This window comes from Borostomias antarcticus (assembly GCF_949987555.1).
Source record: "Borostomias antarcticus genome assembly, chromosome: 11".
Lineage (NCBI taxonomy): Eukaryota > Metazoa > Chordata > Actinopteri > Stomiiformes > Stomiidae > Borostomias > Borostomias antarcticus.
The window spans coordinates 18177049-18201031 of NC_140244.1; the positions used below are offsets into that span (position 1 = coordinate 18177049).

A 23983-nucleotide genomic window follows, 5' to 3' on the forward strand; every position below is an offset into this window, starting at 1 on the left:
GCCCTTGCTCTGAGGCCTGACGGACTATTTCAGTGCACTGCTCAGATCTAAAAGAGAGCGGTGAGAGGCGGTCCGGATGGGTCCACCTGATCGGCCGACATTCTAGTCCCAATGCTCTCACGAGAGGGGTGGACTCCGAAAACTGCAACAACCTCGTGTTGAAGGCCTTTTCATAGCTTACAATTCGCATGTTTTGAGGAGAACGTACGCTGTCAAAGACAACTAAGAGCATTCTCGCGAATAACAATGTCCAGGATAAAGTTGCGGAATAAGACGGTCCCCGAGAGGCAGGAGAGCGAGGAGGAGGACTGCGACATTGATAACCTGCTGGCCTCTCTAACCGCCGCTGAGGTGGAGGAGTTGGAACACGAATTGACGGACATTGATCCGGACCCGGCTGTGCCTGCGGGTCTCAGGCAGAGGAACCAGACTGAAAAGCAACCGTCAGTCAAATACAACAGAGGGGCCATGCTGGACTTCTGTGAGCGCGAAACCAAAAAACTAATTCAAAGAGAGCTATCCTTTGAGGTAGGAGGACACCATTTTACTTTACCCATAGGTCCTGAGGAAATATAGGCCTAGTTTACTCTAGTTTGGCCTGTACACATGAGTGAATGTCATTATGTCAGTAATTGGGGACACTGCAATTGGGTTCTACTCCAGATTGTCAAGGCTTTTGTCAACATTTGATAACTCACTTATCTAATATAGCCTATAGGCCTACTTCTCTTCAATTGAACTGTAACAGAAAATGCAACGATCAATGGCCATGCTCTAATGACTGAGAATAACCAATGTAGATTACACTCTTCCGTGCTAGTTTATTTGTTAAGATTCCACAGAGAAAAGATTAAGACCTAATTTGGGTTTCTCTGAGTCAGCCTTGTGGCCATCGGCTATAACAGGTGGCAGGAAACATGATCTATATGAAGACAGCTGGCAGACCCCTAATGAGAACTCTTGTTGTTTGTGAAAGATCCAGGGCAAGTCGATGGAAAACCCAGTGAGAAAAGGCAGAATGCCATCGGCTCACTGGGGCATCATCACTCTCAAGAGTTGCTAGGCAGCGCCATTTTTCTTATAAACAAACGATCCCTTATCAGGGTTCACTGTTGATGAAAAAATGGTTTTGTTGTCTTTATTTGAGGAACACAATAAGGTGAAGAATATATTTGTATGTGCATAGATGATAATATGCACATATCATGTCATCTAATAGGTTGACCACTAAAATATAGCATGCCAGGCCTGTTTAGCCTATGAAAAGTGGATAGCCTAATTGCTCACTATTAGAATGTGTCGACAAAATTAAATCTTACATTCCATCGCTCTTTTAGCTCCTCTAGTTCAGGAGAAGGTTTCGCTGATCTCTAGTGGAAAGGACAACTTGGAATAATGCAGGCATCCTCGTGCTGGCATGCTGCTCACAATTTGAAGACGAATAAAATTCCTGACCAGAGGCTGCAACCCACACTGCCTTTTAAGGACACGCATGCGGGAGTTCTTTAGACAGTGGCTTGTAAATCCCTTCCAACACATTGCGTGCCGAGGGATACAAAACACGGACTTTTCATAAACAGAGGTTAGTTTAGATTATATTTAGAAGGTTACTATATAGTTGGGATCTCACAAAATTACATTAAAAAGAAAATGGTAGTCACAGTGAAATAAATACAACCAGATGCAAGGGATAATGATTTTGTAACTCATATAATGTGATGTACAGTAGGCCTATAGAAACTACAATCTTTTGTCATCACTGTCCCTCTGAAGGGGGAGCTGAGGCCTGCCAGAGGGAAGAGGAGTAACCTGAGGAAGATGGGGAAGAGCTGCGAGAGTTTTTTCTCCATGTCAGACGACCAGAATGACCTGGACTTTGACGGTTTTGATGGGGACAAGAAGCAGGACAGACCCAAGGACACAGAGGGAAAACTGTACAGCAGAGAACTAAATGATGTTGGCAAAGGTCAAGGGGTCAACGAGGAGAGAAGTCAACTTAATAGGTTGAGAGAGGCTGAACGAGATAAAGGTGTTGAGAAAAATCTAACTGGAGAGGAGCAGATAGGGGTGAAGGAGGAGTGCGTAAAGAAGAAGAGCGATTTCAAAACGCTTGACCTCATCTCCAAATTACAAAGCCAAAAGGACAATAAATCCGAAAAGGACAAAACAGAAGACTGCAGAAAGAGAACAGGCTGCAAAACAAGAGAACTCGTTTCAAAGATGACGAGGGAGAAGGAGGTGAAGGAAGCAGACAGGAAGGAGAAACCACAGAAGTTGAAGTCTAGTAAGATAAGAGGAATGTTTTCAAAGGAAACGGACGGGGAAACAGATCTTAGGGGAACCGACGGGGAAACAGATCTTAGGGGAACCGCCATGAAGGAACAGAGGGATACTGAGAAGGACCATGAGAGACGTGACACCGGGTGGTGCAGTAAACAAAGTCGCCTCCAGAGGGAGACAGCGAGAGACGACGAAGAGACAACAGAAAAAACTGTCAGTAAATCCTGTCATTCCTGCCAGGTAGAAGGAGAGAGCAGCAGTGGGAAAGAAAGTCCAGCAGGAGAGGAGGTAACTGAAGAGGGAGAGGAAGACGTCTCCGGCATGTTCGACGAACTCCTTGAGAGAGTCAGAAAAGACGATCCGTCATTGACCGAGCTCAATGTCAACAACTCGGAAGTCATAAAGACTCGGACTCTCATCCAGTTTGCGGAGGCGTTATTAGACAACAAGCACGTCAAGACCTTTGCTTTGGCCAACACCCGGGCTGATGACCACGTGGCCTACGCTGTTGCCTACACTCTGCGAAGCAACACCTGTCTGACCAGCGTCAACCTTGACTCCAACCACCTCACAGGTAAAGGGATCCTGGCCCTGGTCTACTCCTTACAGAGCAACGCGACCGTGACCGAGCTGCGCTTCCACAACCAACGACACATTTGTGGGGGGAAAACAGAGATGGAGATGACCAAGACCTTGAGGGAAAACTCCACGCTGCTGAAGCTAGGATACCACTTTGAGCTGGCCGGCCCGAGGATGACCATGACCAATGTCCTGAGCAGGAACATGGACCAGCAGAGGCAGCGCAGGATGCAGGAGAAGAAAGAGGCGGAGCAGAGAACCCCAACATGTCAGAGCACCCTGTCATCCCAGCGGGCTAAACCATCTGGAGGGGGAACCCCAAAAACCCATCTGGACATGGAGCACACCAAGAAGAAAAAGAGCACATTGCCTCTGACCAAAGAGAAAGGGAAGCCTATTTCTAATGTCTCCTCGGTCGAACCCTCACCGAGACTCTCCAACAAGGTGACCGCTGAAGCAGGTGGTGGACGACCTGGACCAGCGTATCCTTCGCCTCCCCCTCCTCCACCGGCCCCTGTGTTGGAAGGCCTGTCCTTACGGAAGACCCTCACGCCAGTGTCCCAAAAAAAACAGAATGGGCAGACTTCACCCCGGGACAGAGGGAGGAACTCCAGGGACAAGCTGCTGTCCTCCATTCGTAACAGCGCTATGACGGTTCTCAAAAAGGTTAGACCATGTGAAAAGTTGGCTATGCATGTTTACCGTGAGATGTGGTTCTGCCGGCAGAGAGACTCAAAATGGAATTAGTTTGCGATGTAATGTGACAAATGACAGGAATTAATTGTATATCTTTGTTGCGTGTTATTGACCATAATATCCATTAGAATCAGGTTAATTTCCTTATAATTACTGAACACAGCAGCCTCCTTGATCAGCTTGTTTCTCTCTTGCAGGTTGATGTTCCAAAGCTGCTTCGTTAAGTTCTCACTGCTGAGATGCCGGCGAGATGTCTGATATATTATCTGATTCTGATATGTTATGGAGTAAATGATTTTTGTTGAAGTATGTTTCTTCTCTGTCAGTGGAAGGGGTTCTGCAAAGTGGACAGACTGGTATCTAGCCTGCCCTCATGAATCTGTGGTCTCACATGTTACTACATCTTCTCTTTCACTTCAGAATGTCTTTACACTTTTGTCATAAAGCTCACAAGAGGAATTCAATTACTGTATATTCACTGGAATCAATGGACCATTAGAGAGAAGAGTAGGGCAGAGCAGCACATTAGGCTTAAACAGGAAACCACCAACCACAGTCACCATAACAGGAAGTTGTGAACCTGGTAAGATGGAGAGAGAGAGACGTTATATGTACTGTAGGAGCCCAAGATGAACTGCAGTGCACAGTACTGTATATAAAATCATGACATGTGAAATAGGGAATTCTGTTTTGATGGGACATTAACTTGTTTGTTTGAATGAAAGTTCCACTTTGAGTAACGTGCAACATGAGGTATGTAACGGGTGTATTTCGTTTGCAATCACAAATGTATGTCTCCCCCAGGCTATCCTGACTGCAGACAGTCTCGTGTAGTCTCTCTCATAGTCTCTCACTGCCCTGCATCCAGGAGATGGCCATATTTGGTAACTGCTATGAAGATGATATGATGTAAGAATACGTTCTCTGTTCTCTTTAATTGGCCTTCTGGGTGATGTCCAGATGGGGGCTTTGTTCTTTCATGGTGGACAAAAGAGAGAGGAGGAGGAGGAGGTGCATGGTAAAGAGAGAGGAGGAGGAGGAGGAGGAGGAGAAGGTGCATGGTAAAGAGAGAGGAGGAGGAGGAGAAGGTGCATGGTAAAGAGAGAGGAGGAGGAGGAGGTGCATGACAAAGAGAGAAGGAGGAGGAGGAGGTGCATGGTAAAGAGAGAAGGAGGAGGTGCATGTTAAAGAGAGAAGGAGGAGGTGCATGGTAAAGAGAGAGGAGGAGGTGCATGGTAAAGAGAGGAGGAGGAGGTGCATGTTAAAGAGAGAGAAGGAGGAGGTGCATGGTAAAGAGAGAGGAGGAGGTGCATGGTAAAGAGAGACGGAGGAGGTGCACAGTGGTAAGAAAGGAATGGAAAAGGCCAGTTCTGAGAGCACAGTGTCTTCTGAGAGCAGTCTCTTTTCCCTTTGAAGAATAAGCTGTTCTCAGTAGTTTACAGTTACTGTTGTCTACCTGAACTCATTCACATCATATAACAACAATCCAGAAAGTGACATATATATCTGTTGATTAGTAATAAGTAAATGTGAAATGAGGGTGCAAGTTTATATTACATATAGCATAAGAGTTCAGCCTCTGCTAGCAGTCTACAGGGATATGGGCTGTTAACAGAGAGAGGAAGGAATATGCTAATTATGTTCTTAAGAATGTTGAAGATTTTACATACTGTGAGATGTATTTAGACTTTATGGTAGCTTGTGATTAATTTGATCCCATAGTTCAATTGAGACCCAGCACAGTCTGCCCAGTGTAATTCAAATTCAATATTTGTAACAATGGCATTTACAATGATTTTGCAATAACATGTCTCTTCTCTTTCAAAGTATCGATGCAAAAATATAATTCACAGCTACATTTGTAGGCACCTATCTAGTAAGTAGAGGGCAGCTGAACATTTAGGTGTAATAGGAGGACATACACAGACTGTAGTTCGATATGATATTCAAATAAAATGCACTTTGACAAACCCATTGGTACATACACAAGTAGACACAGGCTATCAGGTTGTAGGTTTAGAAGAAGCTGCAAATGGTGGATCTGTATCTGTTTCCGATGTGTGCATCATAGAGGCTTGTGATTAACCGTCTGTGGCACATCCTTCCTAGAATTAGCAACACGTTATTTTCACGTCTGGACAATGTCTTTGGACTCAGCAAATTATGGTATTGGAAAGGGGATGGTTTCTATTTTTTCTTGCAGTGAAATGATTTATGTGTAAAAAGACAGTTTTTCTTGCCAAGTGAGTTTGAATGAAGTACACATCTGAATTGTGATATTTAAGTCAAGTGTCAGTTATGAGTTTGGCGGGTACAGTATTTGTTTTGTTAGACTTTGGGATGAGATAACTTTTTTTCTACCTGTATTTTCATTCATTTATTTTCATTCTTCCAGTGTGATGAAAAGTTACTGTTGTGTTTTCTTTTATCAAGTTATATTCTGTGATACAAGTGGACGAAGCGAAATTGCAGCACATTGACCAGAAGGTGGAGGTTTAAGACATTGCCTGTGCATGCATGTCCAGATGGATATCAGAATATACCTAAATACTTGTCATGAACCCCACCGCCTTCATTAGAACAGCATCAGAAGTAGGCTATCAGATCCAGTTAATGTTTTGCACGCAAGTTATTTTCCCTCAAACTGATATGATATTCAAAATGGGTCATATTTTGTTTGTACATTAGCGTCCTCCCTCCTCTATCTTTTTCACATATACACACCTACTGCAACTTTGTTTTTCAGGATGAAGATGACACATATCATCTCTATCAGTAGAATAGAATAGAAAGTTTATTTGCCATGCGTAACAAGTATGGGTACAGGGACATCGGAGTTCTTGTACTCACTTGTCCTCACAGTATCTTATAATTTCATTACATTACATTCATTTAGTTGATGCTTTTATCCAAAGCGACTTACAATAATTGCATTTTGTTTAGGAAAAGTCAGTGTACAACTACTTAACAGAACTCACAAGTGCATCTCCTTTCTAAAACAAGTGACTAAGCATAATCTAGTGCTGAATGCAAAGTGAAGAATAGCAAACTAAAAATACAATAGGTGCTTAAGAGGGAGGATCCTGGTAATACTTTTTGAAGAGATGAGTTTTGAGCCTGTGGCGAAAGAGGGGCAACGACTCTGCTGTCCTGACATTAGTGGGCAGTTCATTCCTCCACTGTGGGGCCAGAACAGAAAAGAGCTGTGACCGTGTCGATCGACTGCAGGGGCCTCAGAGTGACAGGGCAACCAGTTGCTCTGAGGTAGCAGAGCATAGTGGTTGGGATGGGGTGTAGGGTTTGACCATGGCCTGGAGGTGGGAGCTGTTCCTTTCATTGCCCTTTAGGCTAGTACCAGAGTTTTAAACTGTATGCAAGCTGCGACGGAGCCAGTGTAGAGAAGGGAAGTTGTGTGGGAGAACTTGGGGTGGTTGAACACCAGGCAAGCAGCAGCTTTCTGGACAAATTCCAGGGGTTTAATGGCTGATACCAGGACCCCAGCAAGGAGTTGCAGGCGGGAGATGACAAGGGCCTGGATGAGCAACTACGCCATTTCATCAGTGAGGAAAGAGTGAATCCTCCTGATGTTGTAGAGCAGGAATCTACAAGAGTGTGTAACGGATGTGATATGTGCGGAGAACAACAGTTGGTCACACCCAGATTCCTCGCAGTCCAAGTTGGCATCACCAATATGTCTTTAATGATTATGGCCTAGTCTCGGTGTGGGCAGCCCTTCCCCGGGAGGAACAGCAGCTGTCTTGTCCAGGTTGAGCTTGAGTTGGTATCGCCATCCACTCCAAGAAGTCAGTCAAGCACTTAGCTATGTGTGCCTCCCCTTGTGTGTCAGAAGGGGGTGTCATCAGCATAGCAGTGATATGAGAAGCCATGCGAGCGAATGACAGAACCCAGAAATATAGAGGGAAAAAAGGAAAGGACCCAGGACAGACCCTTGTGGAACCCCCGTAGTCAGACTACGTGGTTCCGACATCTACATTCTCCATGTCATTCTCGTTTTATTAATGCAGATGCTATGCTATAGATTATAATTCGCAAAGAAAACTGAAATCCATAAACACTTTACTAATTTATGTTATTATTGCTTGCTGGTTGTAAGTGTGGAATGTGAGATTTTAGTTTCCTGCAATTGCAGTCTCAAGACACAGGAAAGTTGCAGACATTATTCCTGAAAAACCTGCCTACTGTTGCATTGATCAAATTATTATTAATTTTGTTTCTGGGAATAAATTTATTTCACCCAATTAAGTGTATTTGTTGGTTTTTCCAAAGTTGTGTATACAATGTATTATAAAATCAGATTACAGTTCACTATCACAGTGATGTTTGTGTTTATTACTATGAAGCCAACTACTTTCTAGCTTGTTGAAATAAACCCCGGTGGGATGAGCCCTCGTTGCCATTTAAGGTTTGTCAGTTCGGTGGGGATGACGTTTGCAGTGTCTGCTTTGCTAAAGAGGTTCAGCTGAGAAGCGGCGAGGAGAGGAAAACACGGTGAGTAGCTACAACATCTAGAGAAGCGTGTAGATTTTCATTGAAAAGCTAGCAATTTGACAATTTATGTTTTGACATAATGTGACGGACATTATAAATTGAGCTTGGTAGTGACCTTGGTTAGATCAAATCAATATAACATATGGTTGTAGCTACGATCAAGTATTAGCTAGTTAGCTATCTTTTGCTAAAATGGCTTTAAGTTCGCCTAGCTAGGTGTTAGACAGCAGCATTACGCTACTCCCACATCCTGAAAGCTCTGACTAGTTAGCTAGCTTTATCTAATGTAGTGCTACATTTTAGCTGTGTTTAAGTTGGGTCGCATTTATCTGCAATCTGAGTGATGTAGCCACTAGCCAGTTATCTGGTTAATGTTAGCTAGCTAGCGTACCCATTTAGGCTAACGTTAGTTGGCTAGCTGCATGTTGGTCATCTAAACTAGCAAGCCGGGTGGTAGAAGGGAGGCTAGCATGTGAGCTAGCCTCCCTTACGCCCAACGTGCTACCTGCTAGCTAGCTAACCAACACAGCCGGCTAGTTATTCAAAGTAGCTAATTAGTGCTAGCTAGCTATGCGGACTGAAGGCAACTAAACTAGCTAGCTAACGTTAGTCAAAAGTGTGAAAATAAGTTGTTGCGGGAAGTAATCGCTTTTACGTTGCTAATGGTAGCTAGCGTAACATTAGCTAACGAGTTAGCTACATATTTGCTAGCTAATTTACTTTGGGAGCTATACATAGTTGGCGTACTCCTTGCTAACAAGCTAATCGGCCCAGATCACTGGATACATGTTATTGGTACCTAGCTAGTTTAAGTGACCACACATCCTTCTCACTAAACAGGACAGGCCTCATGAATAGAAATGTAGATGGATAATGGCCTACAGCTCAAACCAGTTACCATAAAATATTGTATTTCAAATGTTTTTGAAAAACGTTAGGCTACGAATGTATCATGTTCATATTGGTAAATCGTTCTCAGTATTATTCTCTGCATCCAAACTTACATTTTAGATCAAAGTTTAAAATCTATGTTTCTTCCAATTTCTGTCAGGATCCTTTGGAGTAGCCCGACCTAATTTGTTGGCTCCCACTACAGCCTCTACACCTGCCCACTGACACTAGTGTGCTCTGCTCTAGGATCTGCTGGCCCCCCTCACCAGATGTAGTGGGGAGTTGTCATCTGCAGCCGTGTATACGGTAGGAGTTATTTTGCTGCAATATATCCAAGTTAATTGCAGAAACCACATAGCTGGATAATACGCTAATAAGTGTCTGGACAATTTGTTTCAACAAGCTATTATGTGGAAGAATGTAGTCTGCTAGTGGCTGGCTGACATCATGGCCTCTCAATATGGTAGCACTCCATATCAGATACGATTGGCAAGAATTCAAAGATTAGGATTTGCTATGTTCTTAAGGTATGCGAAATGCCATTTGTGCTAACCAATTGACTTTTACAACTGTGCACTTCAGTATCGCGCTAATGTTGGAATCTTTACACAAGTAGTTTCTCTTGGTCTGGTAGTAATTCCAGAGCCATCATCGTGCTCCTGTGATCTCTGATCTCCACATGAGCGGAGGAGGCCTGTTGCAGTGTTGTGAGGGTTGAATGGTCCATTGTGATGTCCCTCCTATGTCTGTGTCTCATTGTGGGCTTCTGGTGCTGCCTCGTGCATCTTGGTTAGAATTGCAAATGGCCCGGCGTTGTGTAACAGAGTGTTTTTTGTATCGTCTGCTTATGAAACAAAATTCTCTGAGAGATGATGGAGGGAGATCTGAGCCTGTCGGAACCTGCGAGACGAGTGAAAGACAAACTGGTTTCTCAAATTAGTTTGTCTCTGTGGTATCACTGCCTCACACTTACATTTTAGTCTCAATCTCTTGTCAGTGTCACTAAACAAAGAAATATGGAAGGAGAAACTCCTATAGGCTATTTCTGTACCTCATATTCTTGAGCTTTGTAAAGATAGTTGTAACCTGAGGGACTGATTAACGTGTTTAATGATTTAGTGCTAATTTAACTAGACCTTCATGCGTTAGGCTGATTGAGGTGGTGACTCCTCCTCACCCTACACACAGTTGTGCATGCTAATGAGATCAAGCTATTTGTGGCACTGCACTAGTACCTACTCACTCACTCCACAGAACACTGCTGTGTTCAGAATATAGGGCTAGATCCTTACACTAGTTTGTTAGGGGGGGGGGGGGGGGGCACGCCAATCTCTTGTGTCCCAATTCTCCGCCCAAAAGTGTGCACTTTTGTACGCTCATACTTCTTTTTCACAGCCCAACTCTTTGCTGTAAGTGTACTTTTCAGGGAGAATTGGGGCCCAGATATCAAGCTTTTCTCTGCTTGCTTATGTTGAGAAAGGAACTGGGCCCCACCAGCAGTCAGCTTGCGTCCCAGGGTAGTGGGTGGGAAGGAAAGATCATTCTTTTGGCAGTTTCCTCCCCTGATGTCAGCTGCGAATATTTGTCAGATACTGTACTTGTGGGTGGGTTAAGGCTTAGCAACTCTGTTAGGAAACAAATACTAATATCCATAGCTGGCAGTTTGCATGTTATTCTTAATGGAATTGTGCATCTATTCCTTGAGCCCACTCTCCCTGTCTCTTCTCTTGCAGACCTTTGTGCTGTTCAGTGAAGCTTCGCTACAATGCGTGAATACAAGTTAGTTGTGTTAGGCTCAGGAGGTGTGGGCAAATCTGCACTGGTGAGTAATGCTTTATGCTGAGCCTCCAGTAACTGGATCTATGAGAAGTATCTATGTATTATTCTATCAATGTTGAATTAATGTAACCTTTAATGTAGGGATGTACTTTCTACACCGATGGTAGTGTTACCAGTTCTCAACACAGTATAATTCTCTCCTGCCTTCGTCTCTTCCAGACAGTCCAATTTGTACAAGGTATTTTTGTGGAAAAATATGACCCTACAATAGAAGACTCTTACAGAAAGGTAAGCTTGAAAAAGCAAGTTTTATTTATTTAAGATGCAGCTTTATTGTCCAACCAAGGTTGGAAATTTGACTTTGATATCATCACAGGGTAAGCCTAAGAACCTAAAAAGCAGCACATCCACTCACATTCCACAATAATACATAGATAATTAATTACAGGTACATCATACATCTGTTGCCTAGTGTTATTGAGGAGGCTGATCGCACCAGGGGCGATGGACCTCTGGTATAAGCCCTCTCTATTTAGACTGTCCACTGTCAGTGTTGCTAATCATTCTCTCCCTCTTGCTCCCTCAGCAAGTTGAAGTGGACGGGCAGCAATGCATGCTTGAAATCCTTGACACAGCCGGAACGGTAAGTAGAACATGCTCACGCTGGATAATGGATTGTAACATGATGGCGAAATTGTGACGGCGTTTGTCATAGATCCTCCCCTGCTGCTGCCCCACAGGAACAGTTCACGGCGATGAGGGACCTGTACATGAAGAATGGCCAGGGCTTCGCCCTCGTCTACTCCATCACGGCACAGTCGACGTTCAATGACCTCCAGGACCTCCGGGAGCAGATCCTGCGAGTGAAGGACACCGAGGACGTGAGTGTCCACTTGAAATGGGTCTCTTCTTCCGGCCCTTTGTAGCGACAAAGGTCAAGTCTTGTTGTTTCTGCTGGTTGTGGGTATAGAGGGCTCTCTGTTCCTGTAGCTCCACGTCCCTGGCTGCCAGACATGGACCCCTGTTCATTTCCCAGCCTCATTAGAGTCCTCGTTGTGGGTGGGGTGGGGTGAGACAGGGTGGGGGGGTGAGACGGGGGGGGGGGGGTGGGCAGTTTGTAACAAGATGGAAATGCCACGGCTGCTTCATCTCCTGATTTAGAAGGAGGATCAGCAGCCCGCTGAGTTTATAAATGATTGATCTACGGGTGCCCTGAGAATGCTGGATGGTTTTCTGTTTTTGAAAGACTAACTGAACAGTCCCTAACAGGCCATTAAGACTTAGAATAACGCAAATATAGAAGGACAGCAAGTGTGTGCATTAAGATGAAGTGGTAAAAAATGTCTAGGAAGCTGGGGACTAGCCTTTCAACCCCCCCTCCTCTTGTCTGCTTTGGTACTGGCCAGGTCCCCATGATTCTGGTGGGAAACAAGTGTGACCTGGAAGATGAACGTGTGGTCGGCAAGGAGCAGGGCCAGAACCTGGCCCGACAGTGGAACAACTGTGCCTTTTTAGAGTCCTCAGCTAAATCAAAGATCAACGTTAATGAGGTGAGCTGCCATAATTACCGGTTAACTGCGGATAGCGGCTCTTGAACTCGTCTCATGTCTGAGTTGACCAGGGCCTTTTTCACAGCTCATTTTATACTTTGCTCTAGATTTTCTATGACCTGGTCAGACAGATCAACAGGAAAACGCCGATAGAAAAGAAGAAGGCAAAAAAGAAGTCGAACTGCACGCTGCTCTAAGGCTCCTCAGCGCAGCTCTGGGCCAGGTGAGTGGATGAGGTGAGCTCTGGGCCAGGTGAGTGGGTGAGGACCGAATGGTCCAGAGATGGATTCAGACATGGATTTCTGTCCATTGATCTCAGACAGTATTGACACTTGAAAGAGTGGAAATTGCAGATTAGAATCAAATGGCTCCATCTGCTGTTCATGCTTTGGTATAAATGCTTTCTGTCAGAAATAAATTGCATACAAATTCACAAATTACTACTCACACCTGGGGCCCTACAAGACTCCAGATCTGTTTATTGCCATGTATCTGGTTCACACATACCAGGAATCTGACTGGGGTTAAGGCATATGTTTTTGAGATGACACAGGACAGGGTGCAGGACAGGAGAGTGCAAAACCGTACAAAAAAATTTGCAAAAAAAATCTGTGTATTTCGTACTACTTTATCTGAAGTAAATCTCTGGGGGAAAAAAACTGCTGTAGGCCTTGAGGTTTTCCCAGTCAGGTCATGGGGTCAGAAAAGTATCTGGACCCCAATAGTTTTCATCGGGAGTGCAAATAAAAATAAACTTTTACATCTGTCTATTCCTTGCAGGATGCTGTCAAGATAAATGGTTGCCCAGTTGGAAAGTGCCAGCATTCCAAGTCCCCTCATAAAAAGTTTGGAACATCTCTACATGGCAGAGAAAAGACACTCCATTTCTCCACCCAGTGGGCAGAATGAGATTGTTCCCAGAAAGTCTACTCTGCTTTTTAATGGTTAAGAGATTCAAACCTTTATTTGTTGTTCATTTTGTCAATGAGTCAACCTTGTAGTGACAAATTATCCCTTTCCTAGGTTCTCTTTTGGACATGGCAATTTAAAGATGAAAACAGACACAGCAGTGCATATAATAATGTGTTGATTGTTTTCTTAACAATAACATCAGTGATCTTTGGCACATTTCAAATGACTAAATGTTTGGTAAATAAATTATGAAATGTTGGCCTTTTTCATACCTTTCTGCACTAATTATGTCAACAGAAATGCCTAAATGTCCATACATTTTCTTGCCCCTAATACTTACAAGAATTTGTATTCATCAGTAACATCTTTCCTAAAGTGACTTTGTTTTCTATGGAGAGCTGCAAGCCTTTCATATTTCCCATAATATATTCTAATTCCATTTTTTGCATAATGAAGCTACGGAAATTAGTATTTTATAGAAGGAAGGGGGAAATGACAGACTTGATTTCTGTGTCTTGAGGCTGAAAAAATATTGTACTAAACCAACTCTAATATTGCATCTTGTGTTACCCTGTCACAAATGATTTTCCAGCTTTTATGAATGATTAAATTTTAGTACATTTTCATTAATTTATGCCCTTGTCTTTTTTTTACTGTGCTGTGTTGCTGATGTTAATGCTGATTGTCCCTCACTGTTTACACCTCCCCTTTGTTGAATAGAACTTAGGCCACGCGTTTTCTCACACTAATGTATACACACACACACACACAGTGTGTGCTACAGGCTCCAAGAAGGAAAAGCATGTGTTTTGCGTGAAGTTGGACTATTTTCGTGTCTCAAAACTGAACAAATCTTTATCTGCTGCAATGAATGCATTGTGACGTGAGTAGAATCAGAATGGAGTCTGTTCCATTAGAAGCACAAGTCCATCCAAATGCGTAGTCTTCAGGGTAGGCCTATTGATGCAATCTAGTTGTGAATCTAGCAGTCTACTCATCACAAGAGCTGCTGATGTGAATCTCAACTCAGAGTGAGAAGGCTATAATATGGCAGATACGGCAGCCAAGCCCGAGAAGTTTCAGCCCAAAAATTGTCGGAGTGCAACAGCATCGCAGTTTCGTGGAATGTGCGCCCAGCAGAAGGCTCGCTACTTGGCTTATGAGGAGCCACTCAAAGAGGTTCAAGGTGCGATGGCTGCAGCGCGGCAACGAGTGTTTTCTAGGCTGACAGAGCGGAAAGGTAGAGTGGGCGAGATGAATGCTGCGCAAGCGGCAGAGAATGAGAGGAGGGATACTACAGTTGGCCAAGTCAAGGCAGCAGAAGCGCACAAAAGGGATCGTTTCAAGAGGCTACGCCACCAGAAGATCAGGGTGAGACATGCACACAGCACGGATAGCCGGGCTCACATCCCACTAGACCTCTCACTAATGGCCTACTGGACTGTCATTCATTTGAGTCACTCACTTCTAAACAACCACTGATGTAAAAATAGTAGGCTATATTACCAACTTCTTCAGTCACTCACCACTACATGTTCTCTCCTCGAGGCCCAAGAAATAAGTCTGATGATCGCCTGCCAGTCCACGGCTCAGAGAGCTGTCCGCCTGGAGCGCCTGTTGCCGATGGCGGAGGCCGGACTCAGCGTCCGGGACGGACTTGACAAACTCCAGGTGAACGCCGCTGATGCGTCTACATCGCAAGTCACACAAAGTATATCTCAATCTACAATATTGCAAGCCTTATGCTAACTTAGACTGCGTGTGTTAGGCTGCTGTGTGCGTGGTGTGCATGGAAAAGTTCTCACAGTTTTTACTTCCTCTCTCCAGAGGAAGAGGGTCGAGGAGTTGATGGAGGACAGTTGGGGGAGTCTGGACAGAGGCTGACGATGGCAAATGATGAGTGCCTTCAATAAAAGTCACTCTTGTCCCACGGGTCTACCCACAGTTTGAGTTGCGAGTCCTGCTTTATGGAGATCGCCCGGTGGGGCGTGCAGGAGGCTAGCCTGCACTCATGGGAAGACGTGGGCACTCATCCCCCTCACCAATCTATGCTTTATATTTACGCGTCCAGAAGGTGACGGTTGGTCTTTTATTCTTGCGTGCCGAGCGTAACGCAGATGTGCCTGCGGAAGTGGGAAGTAGCCTACGCTCTACTGTACTTAAAAAGCAGAGCTCAGTGAGTGGTAGGCTTATCATTTGTAGGCTATAGTGAACACCATTAAATATGACAGTGTGTGTGTGCCTTTTTCATGCGGTGTCCTGAAAACATCGCATCTGAGCTGATATAGCCCAAGGCGCTGACCCATCAAATCAAAATGTAACGGAATTACGACTGCAATGTAGCTACCGTATTTCTGAAATATCTTAGTGTCACACTCCAAAGTGTCACACAGACTAAATCAATCTTAATTTCAGTCAGGAATAGGCCTAATGATGATCGAGCTTTCTCACCTCCCCTCGTCATTCCTCCCTCCCCCTTTCCCACACACGCATGCATGCACACACAGGCTGTGGCAGCTTCACGACCCCCTCCCCCCTTCCATCATTTTCCCATCTCTCGTACCCATTCTGTTCTCTCTACAACAAACATGGCGGCTAAATCTGATGGTGCGCCCGTCTCTCTGCGAGATGAAGTACCGCCCGAGTGCCGCCCAGACCAACGTTCCCCACAGTTCCGTCCTGCTGGGAAGCGTTACTCGCCCCTCGACTGCTGCTGGACACTGTGTGCCCTTTTGGTGTGCTTTTCGGACGGGGCCTCAGACCTGTGGCTGGCCGCGGACTACTACCTCAGGCAAAAATACTACTGGTTTGCATTGACACTGGTCTTTGTGGTGGTTCCATCGTTGGTCGTACAGGTGTTGAGTTTTAGATGGTTCTTCTATGATTATTCGGATACCGCGGAGAGTGGTACAGCAGCAGCCGCTGTAGTGGCAGCATCGGGCACGGAGAGTCATTTCAGCACCAAGGACAGCGAAGAGCGGGGCGCTGGCCACGCCGCTGCGGTCGGAGTGTTGCCTGCCACGGGCAGCAGGGGAGCCGCCCGGCGCTGCTGCAGAGTCTGCATGTGGCTCTTTCAATCCATCATCCACATCTTTCAGCTTGCACAAGTTTGGAGGTAAAATAACCCAGATATGGCTTCGGACACTTTGCCCCCCCCCGTGTGTGTGTGTGTGTGTGTGTGTGTGTGTGTGTGTGTGTGTGTGTGTGTGTGTGTGAGAGAGAGAGTGTATGCGTGTGTGTGCGTGCGTGTGATTGCGTGCGTGTGTGCGTACGGAGTAACTGAGATACTGGTCAGAACATCATCTGCACTTTGTGGGAACGGGACTGTTCCGCCAATATGGAAAAACAATTGACAAACAAACGTTTTTAAAATACGTGAAATGTATTTGTTTGATGTCTCCCGGCTATAGGCACGGGAATTACAAGCTCCACCTCCCCTCACGCTCTTCTAGGTCAACAATCTCCTGGGGAAAACGTCACTCATCCACACCAACTGCTTTATGAATACACCAAAATCCTTTTGTCTTTCAGCGTTTATATGAGGAAGTGCCTCTGTGTTGTGTAGATGAGAGCATGTCTGGAGAGATGACAAATAACAAATTCCCCATGACTGTGTTTGGACAGGGTGATTATGCACACCTTACCTCAGCACATTCACCGTCTGTGTTTATGTCACTCTCCCACAAGGTATCACTGTTCTCCAGGATAGTATGTCCTTGTTTTTCATGAGAAAGAGGTCTGCACAACAGTCCTTAAGTGTTTACTGAGTAGGCAAAAAAGTACAACGTTTCGACCTGTGGTAGGTCTTCGTCAGGTGGAGAATCACAGTTCCCCAGTCACAGTCACAGTCTACCCCCTATATAAGTGACTGGGGAACTGTGATTTTCCACCTGACGAAGACCTACCACAGGTCGAAACGTTGTACTTTTTTGCCTGCTCAGTAAACACTTAAGGAGCAACTTTTGTGTGGACCTTTCTCTTTCTCAATGATACCACATTGTCCAGCACCAGGTAGATGTGCTTAGCAACCCTCTTTCAAAAACTGTTTTTCATGAGACCTACCTTATGAACTCACTCACTACTCGTACAGAGCTTGGGGAGCGATGTTTGTACAGTTGATCCCCATTTGCTGATCAGGCTCTTATTGTGGAAAACAATATCATATATATATATATATATAAATCATTGGCATTTCATTCAGGCCCAGTGTGGGTCTGCGGGCCAGTGTGGGTCTGTGGCCCAGTGTGGGTCTGTGGACCAGGCGCTCCAGTCAGCCAGTGATAGAAGGCAGACTTCAGGCTTAGATAATCACTTTAGACCAGCTGGACTGCTGCCAGACAGGGGCAGACTTCCAGCTGAACTGTGGTAGGAGGAGGGCTGGATTAATAATATCTACTATCAGACAAAGATAATGTGGACTTCAGAGGCAAGTTCATTCCATCTGACCTACTCTCTCTAGATTTCTCTCTCTCTCTCTCTCTCTCTCTCTCTCTCTCTCTCTCTCTCTCTTTCTATTTCTCTCTTTCTCCCTCCCCCACTCCTTTGCTCTTCCTTTATATCTCTCTCTTTCTTTCACAAAGTAGTAGTAGAGGCGCAAAAGTAGTTTACCATGTTGGTCAAGTAAAAATGAAGAGCTGGCCTTGAGATCTTATTACTGGCACTCGCATGCATAGTGGGTTCATGAACAGATATGGGAGTATTACTGTATTTTGATAGATTGAGGGAAGCAGCACAGCACGACTGATTAAAAAAAATGAGATTCTGTCTTTTCCTTTTCTCTGTCCGTCTTCCTGCCTTCTAGATAACGCTAAATGGGGGCAGTTTTTTATTGATTCCCTGTTTCCTCTTACAGACTGAGATGTAGCTGCATGTATGTCTTAGGAGGAATGCATTGATACTCGCTCCGTGATAAAAAAAGGAATTCCACAGCATCATTAAAGCTGTTGTTTGTGCTCTTCTCGGTGCTGCTTTCTGACCGGCTTGTCTGAGCATTAAGAGGATTACCGTGGTGTCTTTTACCCTCAGCCGTTAGCTCTGGAGTGAGCTGTCACTGAACCAGTCAGGTAAACTGGGATCAGGATGGGGAGGCTTCTGGAATGACATGCCTCCGGTTCAGAGACCAGGACAGGCTCAGAGGAGGGAGGGAGGCTGGTATGACTGAATCATAATGCTCAGGGGTCCACAAATGGTCAGCCTTTGTATGCGTGTGTGCGGTTGTGTGTGTGTGTTTGCATCTGAGCCTGATGGCATATGGTACAGCGTCTGACATCCCAAGGCACAGTTGTTTGTTGAGTAGAAATCAGAAGGTAAAAGGTTACACAAACTCCTGTGTGGTTCACTGGGCTCATTGAGCCAGCAGGGTCCTTCTAGTCCCTTCTCTCTGGGGCACATTCAGCTTCTGTCTCCACCGTCAGAGGAACTAAAACATTTCACCATACAAAAACAAGAAGATTTCACATTATGTCTTCTAAAAGGAGTGTGTGCGTGTGTGTGTGCGCCAAGCCCCCAGGGTTCGAACTCAAAAGTGAAGGCCTATTGAACCGCGCCATCTTGGCAAATTCTGTGTCGTTTGACGTATGTCCGGTGACTTTTGTACTTGCACAGTTGTGCTAAGTACAAAAGTCACCGGACATACGTCAAACGACGCGGAATTTGCCAAGATGGCGCGGTTCAATAGGGCTTCACTTTTGATAGCGGTCAGTGAATGGAGTGGCTGTATCCAGTTCTATTAATACATCCATGGTGTGCGTGCACATGTGTGTGTGTATGTGTGTGTGTTTGTGTGTGGACATAGCGTTCGTGTGTTGAGGGGTTGAAATGGGTTTTACATCAGAGTGTCAAGGAAGGCCTACGTGTGACTGAGAATGACAGGGAGCTCTTCGCTTGTACTAAAAGAGAAAAGTACAATAAACTACCCACAATCCTTAGGAGTACTGGAGAGTCTTGTTTCTCTAGATTCCGTGAACAGATGATTGCATTATCTTACAAACATTCACACCTCTCTCACTCTTTCCCCTCCCCCCTTCCCCTCCTCTCTCCTGGGTGTCTCAGGTATGTCCACGCCCTCTACCTGGGGGTGCAGAGTCGTTGGCACGGTGACCGCGAGCGCCGTCACTTCTACTGGCGCATGATGTTCGAGAGCGCCGACATCAGCATGCTGCGCCTGCTGGAGTCCTTCCTGAAGAGCGCCCCCCAGCTGGTACTGCAGCTCAGTATCATGCTCCAGGCCAACCAGGTCCTCTCTCTCCAGGGTGAGTCACCCAATCAGAACGATCGCCACTCCCTCATTACCACCTCAAAAATCCCCCCCCCCACCGACACTGCACATCGGCGCTAAAAGACCCCCGCAGAGTGAGATGGGAAAATGGGTCGCTGATTTCATACTTGACTGGATTGTAGTCCCCTTTAGCACTAATGAATTTGATCTATTGTTTCAAAAGAGGACATTTTCAGCACGACGCTCAGCCTTTTCACATTCTTCACCCCCCCCCCCCCCCCCTCTCTCCTTCTCTCTCTCCCTCTCTCTCTCTCCCTTTCTCTCTCTCTCCCTCTATCTCCCTCTCTCTCTATATCTCTCTCTCTCCCTATCTCCCTCTCTCTCTCTCCCTATCTCCCTCTCTCTCTCCCTATCTCCCTCTCTCTCTCTGTTCCTCTGCCCAGGTCTCTCAGCGTCAGCCTCGCTGGTGTCTTTGTCTTGGATGATCGCCTCCTATCAGAAGGTCCTGAGGGACTCCAGAGATGACAGACTCCCCATGTCCTACAAGGCGGTCATCGTCCAGATCCTCTGGCACCTGTTCACCATCGGCGCTCGCGCCATGGCCTTCGCGCTGTTCGCCTCCGTGTTCCAGCTCTACTTCGGTATTTTTATCGTGGCCCACTGGTGCATCATGACATTCTGGATCATCCAAGGCGAGACAGACTTCTGCATGTCCAAGTGGGAGGAGATTATCTATAACATGATGGTGGGCATTGTGTACGTGTTCTGCTGGTTCAGCGTGAGGGAGGGGCGGACTCGCTGCCGGCTCCTCATCTACAGCGTGACGGTGCTCGTAGAGAACGTGGCGCTCACCACCGCCTGGTACCTGTACCGCGGCCAGCGCATCTCAGACTTCTGCGCTGTGGTCTTAGTTTGTGTGGTGGCCAGCAGCTACGCCCTGGGCACTTTCTTTATGTTGGTGTACTACTGCCTGCTCCACCCCGATGGCCCGGTCTCAGGTTGGGGCTTTGTGGTGGAGGAGGAGGTGGCTGTGGAGTCCCTGGCCTCCCCGGGGTCCACGCTCCCCCCCGACGGGGTGGCAAGCCCCCCCAGGACCCTCCAGAGGACTAAAGGGGGCGAGCGAGAGGGGGCGGGCGTTGACGGGGATGTGTTTCAGGTACGTCCTCTCAGAGCGGCGCTGGCCTCCGTTCCCCGCCTCGCCCCCAGGGTCGAGGGGCCGGTCATCCGCATAGACCTGCCCAGGAAGAAGTACCCGGCCTGGGACGCCCACTTCATCGACCGCCGGCTACGCAAAACCATCCTGGTGCTGGAAGGCGCCGCTCCGGTCTCACCCAGGATCCAGTACCGCTGTCTGGACTCTCCCAAGGAGGTGATGGAGTATGAGACCACGGTGTGAGTGCGCTAGGTGCAGTAGCTCAGCTCGCTGTCGGTCGGCTGCCCCAGAGCGCCACTCCAAGGACGCTCCCCGAGGGTCCGCTCTGGTCCGGTCCGGTCCGGCGCCGTCACTCTCAGTACTGCCAAGTCACCAGGGGAGCAGTGCCAGAGAAGGGGAGGTCGCTTTTTACATCCCCAAATCCTCTGACGCTGCCTGAAGCACGAGGCCAGGTGTGTGTTTGGGTTCTGGTGTCATTTCTCATGTCAAGGGAGGGTACAGGTCGAGATGGGCCAGGGTTCAAAGGTCAGTGAGGAGACTTTCGGTCCAGTAAACTTGCAGAGGGCCACTGACAAGAGGTTAAGCTGTGTGTTTATCAATCAGAGGCAGGTCAACTATCCTCAGTGATGGTGCTTGTGAATGTCATCTTAAGGCAAATACCATCAGAGACAAGTCTCAAACATATATGAACATCTATGGCACCTGGTATTATTACTGTATATCCTTGTGTATTATCACCTTATAAACAACCAGAAGCTCCAGCATGAACATTAGACAAATCATTTGGATAAGCGTCTATCATATCTATCTGAACGATCGTCCAGAACACGCGGTTCTGATCTGAATCTGACCCGATCAGATCCCTCTGCCTTCTGTGCCCGGCCATAGCTGTTCATATACCGTGTGTCTGAGTCTCACAGTCGTCTCACAGAAGGCCTTAACAGATTCAAAGAACGTTTTAAAAATTAAGAAACATTTGAAAAGAGTTGAATGTAACATGAAATATATAGTTCTGAGAGTAAACATTTTCATACTGTTAGTGTGATGTTATTACAACTTGCCTGTACTAGTACAGCATTTGAGCAATTATGGAATGATAAAAAACGAAAAGAAAAAGACATCAAACTAATTGTGAAATATTTGGCTAGTTTACAAACCCGTTTGTTGTTTTTTTGGCCATCAATACCATTTTGCTGTAAGCACCTAGGTATGTAATGTGTAAGAAACATGATTATTTCCATTACATGTACGGTATGTATTTGAATGGCACATTCACATAGAGTCTCATACTGGTTCCATGTGACATTGCAAATACAGTGCCAACTAGACATTGGTCTCTGTATGTAAATTTAAATGAGGATGGATAAATGGCAAATATTTAAAGTGCAAAATGACTATACTGTTCTAGCTTCTATGTTGTCTCAAATGTAGAAACATTTTGACTCCTTCCCCTTTAGAGAATAGCTTCATCTTCAAAACAGAACAGTCCCAAGAGAGAACAATCACAAGGTTTAGACATGGAGATGAGATTGAGACAGAAAGCATATCTGGAACTGATTAAACCAATTACATTTGTGGTATGTGTGGAGGGGTGGCTGTGTGTGTGTGCGTTACTGTATGTTGTTGTAAATTAGAGTTCATGTGATATTGTATAACTGAAATATGAAACATTTGCTCTGAAAGCTGTTCAGTCAGTTCCATTTCCCATTTGGCTCTGAGACGGATAGACACAGCACTGTTATAAACACAGTACTAGGAACAATGACAGTACTAGGAAGCCACCGACTCAATGATGGTGCAAACTGTTGAGTCTGTGTAAGTTGACAGTGTTCTGGATGAAGGATAAGGGGTTTGCCTGGGCTGTACACAAACACACTAGAATCAAAGCCTTAAACTGGTTGTGCCAGACTATTTCTGTTCCCAGCAAAAAAGAGAGAAAGGAATCTCATAATGTTATTGTTGTGGGGAAAATAAATAACGAAGTGTCTACCTGCCTTGAATGTGTTGTCCCATCAATATTTCTTATCCTGGATAGGAACCATATGAATGAATGAATCTTTTATTTAATATGGACATCACAGTTACATTGGAACAGTCAGTGGACAGACCAGATGCATTGCTTGAGTGTTTGTAGCATAAGTGCTAATTTTCAACACCAGTCCATAGGAGGCTTTTCTCAAAGATAATAAATAGAATAAAATATGCAGTACGAAACCAAAGAGTATACATACAATATAGAGTTATATTATATGCAGGCACAGTTATCCAAGAGGTATCAAGATACGACACACATACTAAGACCTAGGCCTACAGTAATGCAACTATTGCATGGAGAGAGGAAGGCTGAGATTGATATGTCCTGTTTAGGAGACAGATTGTTCTGATTAGATTTTGAGAGGCTTCCTTCCTGTTTCATGTAGCAGTGGATCAGTGGATTTCTAAACTAGCCTGCTGCATGCTGGGATCTGAAGTCATTGGAACACATGACCAACACAATGATAACCACATCTGTCCCTCCTCCCCACACCTGTCCCTTCTCCCCACACCTTCTCCGCACACACAGACACACACCAGTGTTTGCCATACCTCTCCCATGATGCTCTTAGCCTTTCTTGCTCTGAAAATGTAATTTGATGTAATTTATTACTCTATAAATGTTCTTAGCCGTTAGACAAATATATTCCAGGAGCTTGCTCCAGGTTGCCTGTTTTAATATCCGTGTTGTTTTTATGGCTCTGTGTGCTACTAACCCTGTTCTGCCTCCCCTCTCCCTAGTGTCTCTCTCTCTCCCTCCTATCTTCTAACCAGGTCCAGTGGATGCCCCACTGTCACCAGCAGACCACCCTGAGTCTGATAGATACCCCTGTGTCTGCTGTGGATGTCGTAGCAATTAGTTAACACACACGTACACACAGACATACACCAGTCCACTTCCGGCTTTAGGCCTGGGCCCAGTCCCCCCTTCCCCTAACCCTGTATCCTTTTTCTACCCCCTCCCTACCCCTGACCCCTGCCTCTACCTGGACCCAGGCACACTCACACAGACATACACCAGTCCTGGGCTCAGATCCCCTTCCCCTCACCCTAACCCGGGTCCGTAACCTTTTCTTACCCCCTCCCTACCCCTACCCCTGCCTCTATCTGGGCCCAGGCACATTCACGCACACACAGACATACACCATCGTGTTTGCCATGTCTCTCCTATGATGTTTTTAGCCTCTCTTACTCTGAAAATGTAATTTAATGTTATTTATTGCTTTATAAATGTTCTTAGCCGGTAGACAAACATACTCCAGCAGCTTGCTCGGTCGCTTTGTTGAGAGGGGTCACAGGAAGAATTTTTTACAGCTCACTTATTATCTGGCCCCTGGGTGATACTGTTTTTTTTTTGCTTCCCTCTGGAATATGTAGGGGTGG

General features: G+C 45.7%; 2 protein-coding genes across 4 annotated transcripts; both read left to right on the top strand.

The window, feature by feature from the left end:
• Positions 1-7986: 7986 nt before the first annotated feature.
• Positions 7987-13783, top strand: LOC311314909 (ras-related protein Rap-1A). Of its 3 annotated transcripts, none has more exons than XM_084445438.1 (9): positions 7987-8064; positions 9116-9261; positions 10689-10777; positions 10954-11022; positions 11321-11377; positions 11475-11615; positions 12141-12284; positions 12392-12520; positions 13065-13783. In XM_084445438.1, exons 3-8 carry the CDS (start codon positions 10721-10723, stop codon positions 12479-12481), a joined length of 558 nt encoding a protein of 185 aa, XP_084301564.1. In that variant the 5' UTR covers positions 7987-8064; positions 9116-9261; positions 10689-10720; the 3' UTR covers positions 12482-12520; positions 13065-13783. The 3 variants fall into 3 exon arrangements, with proteins under 3 accessions (XP_084301564.1, XP_084301563.1, XP_084301565.1); XM_084445437.1 differs by having other exon boundaries at positions 12392-12507; XM_084445439.1 differs by having other exon boundaries at positions 8003-8064; positions 9202-9261; positions 12392-12507.
• Positions 13784-15729: 1946 nt separating this feature from the next.
• xkr7a (XK related 7a) lies at positions 15730-20809 on the top strand (the record flags this gene model as incomplete). The annotated part of the gene is made up of 3 exons (XM_084445975.1): positions 15730-16311; positions 19248-19447; positions 19857-20809. The coding sequence occupies exons 1-3, from the start codon at positions 15785-15787 to the stop codon at positions 20807-20809; spliced, it is 1680 nt and encodes a 559-aa protein (XP_084302101.1). The 5' UTR covers positions 15730-15784.
• Positions 20810-23983: the final 3174 nt, after the last annotated feature.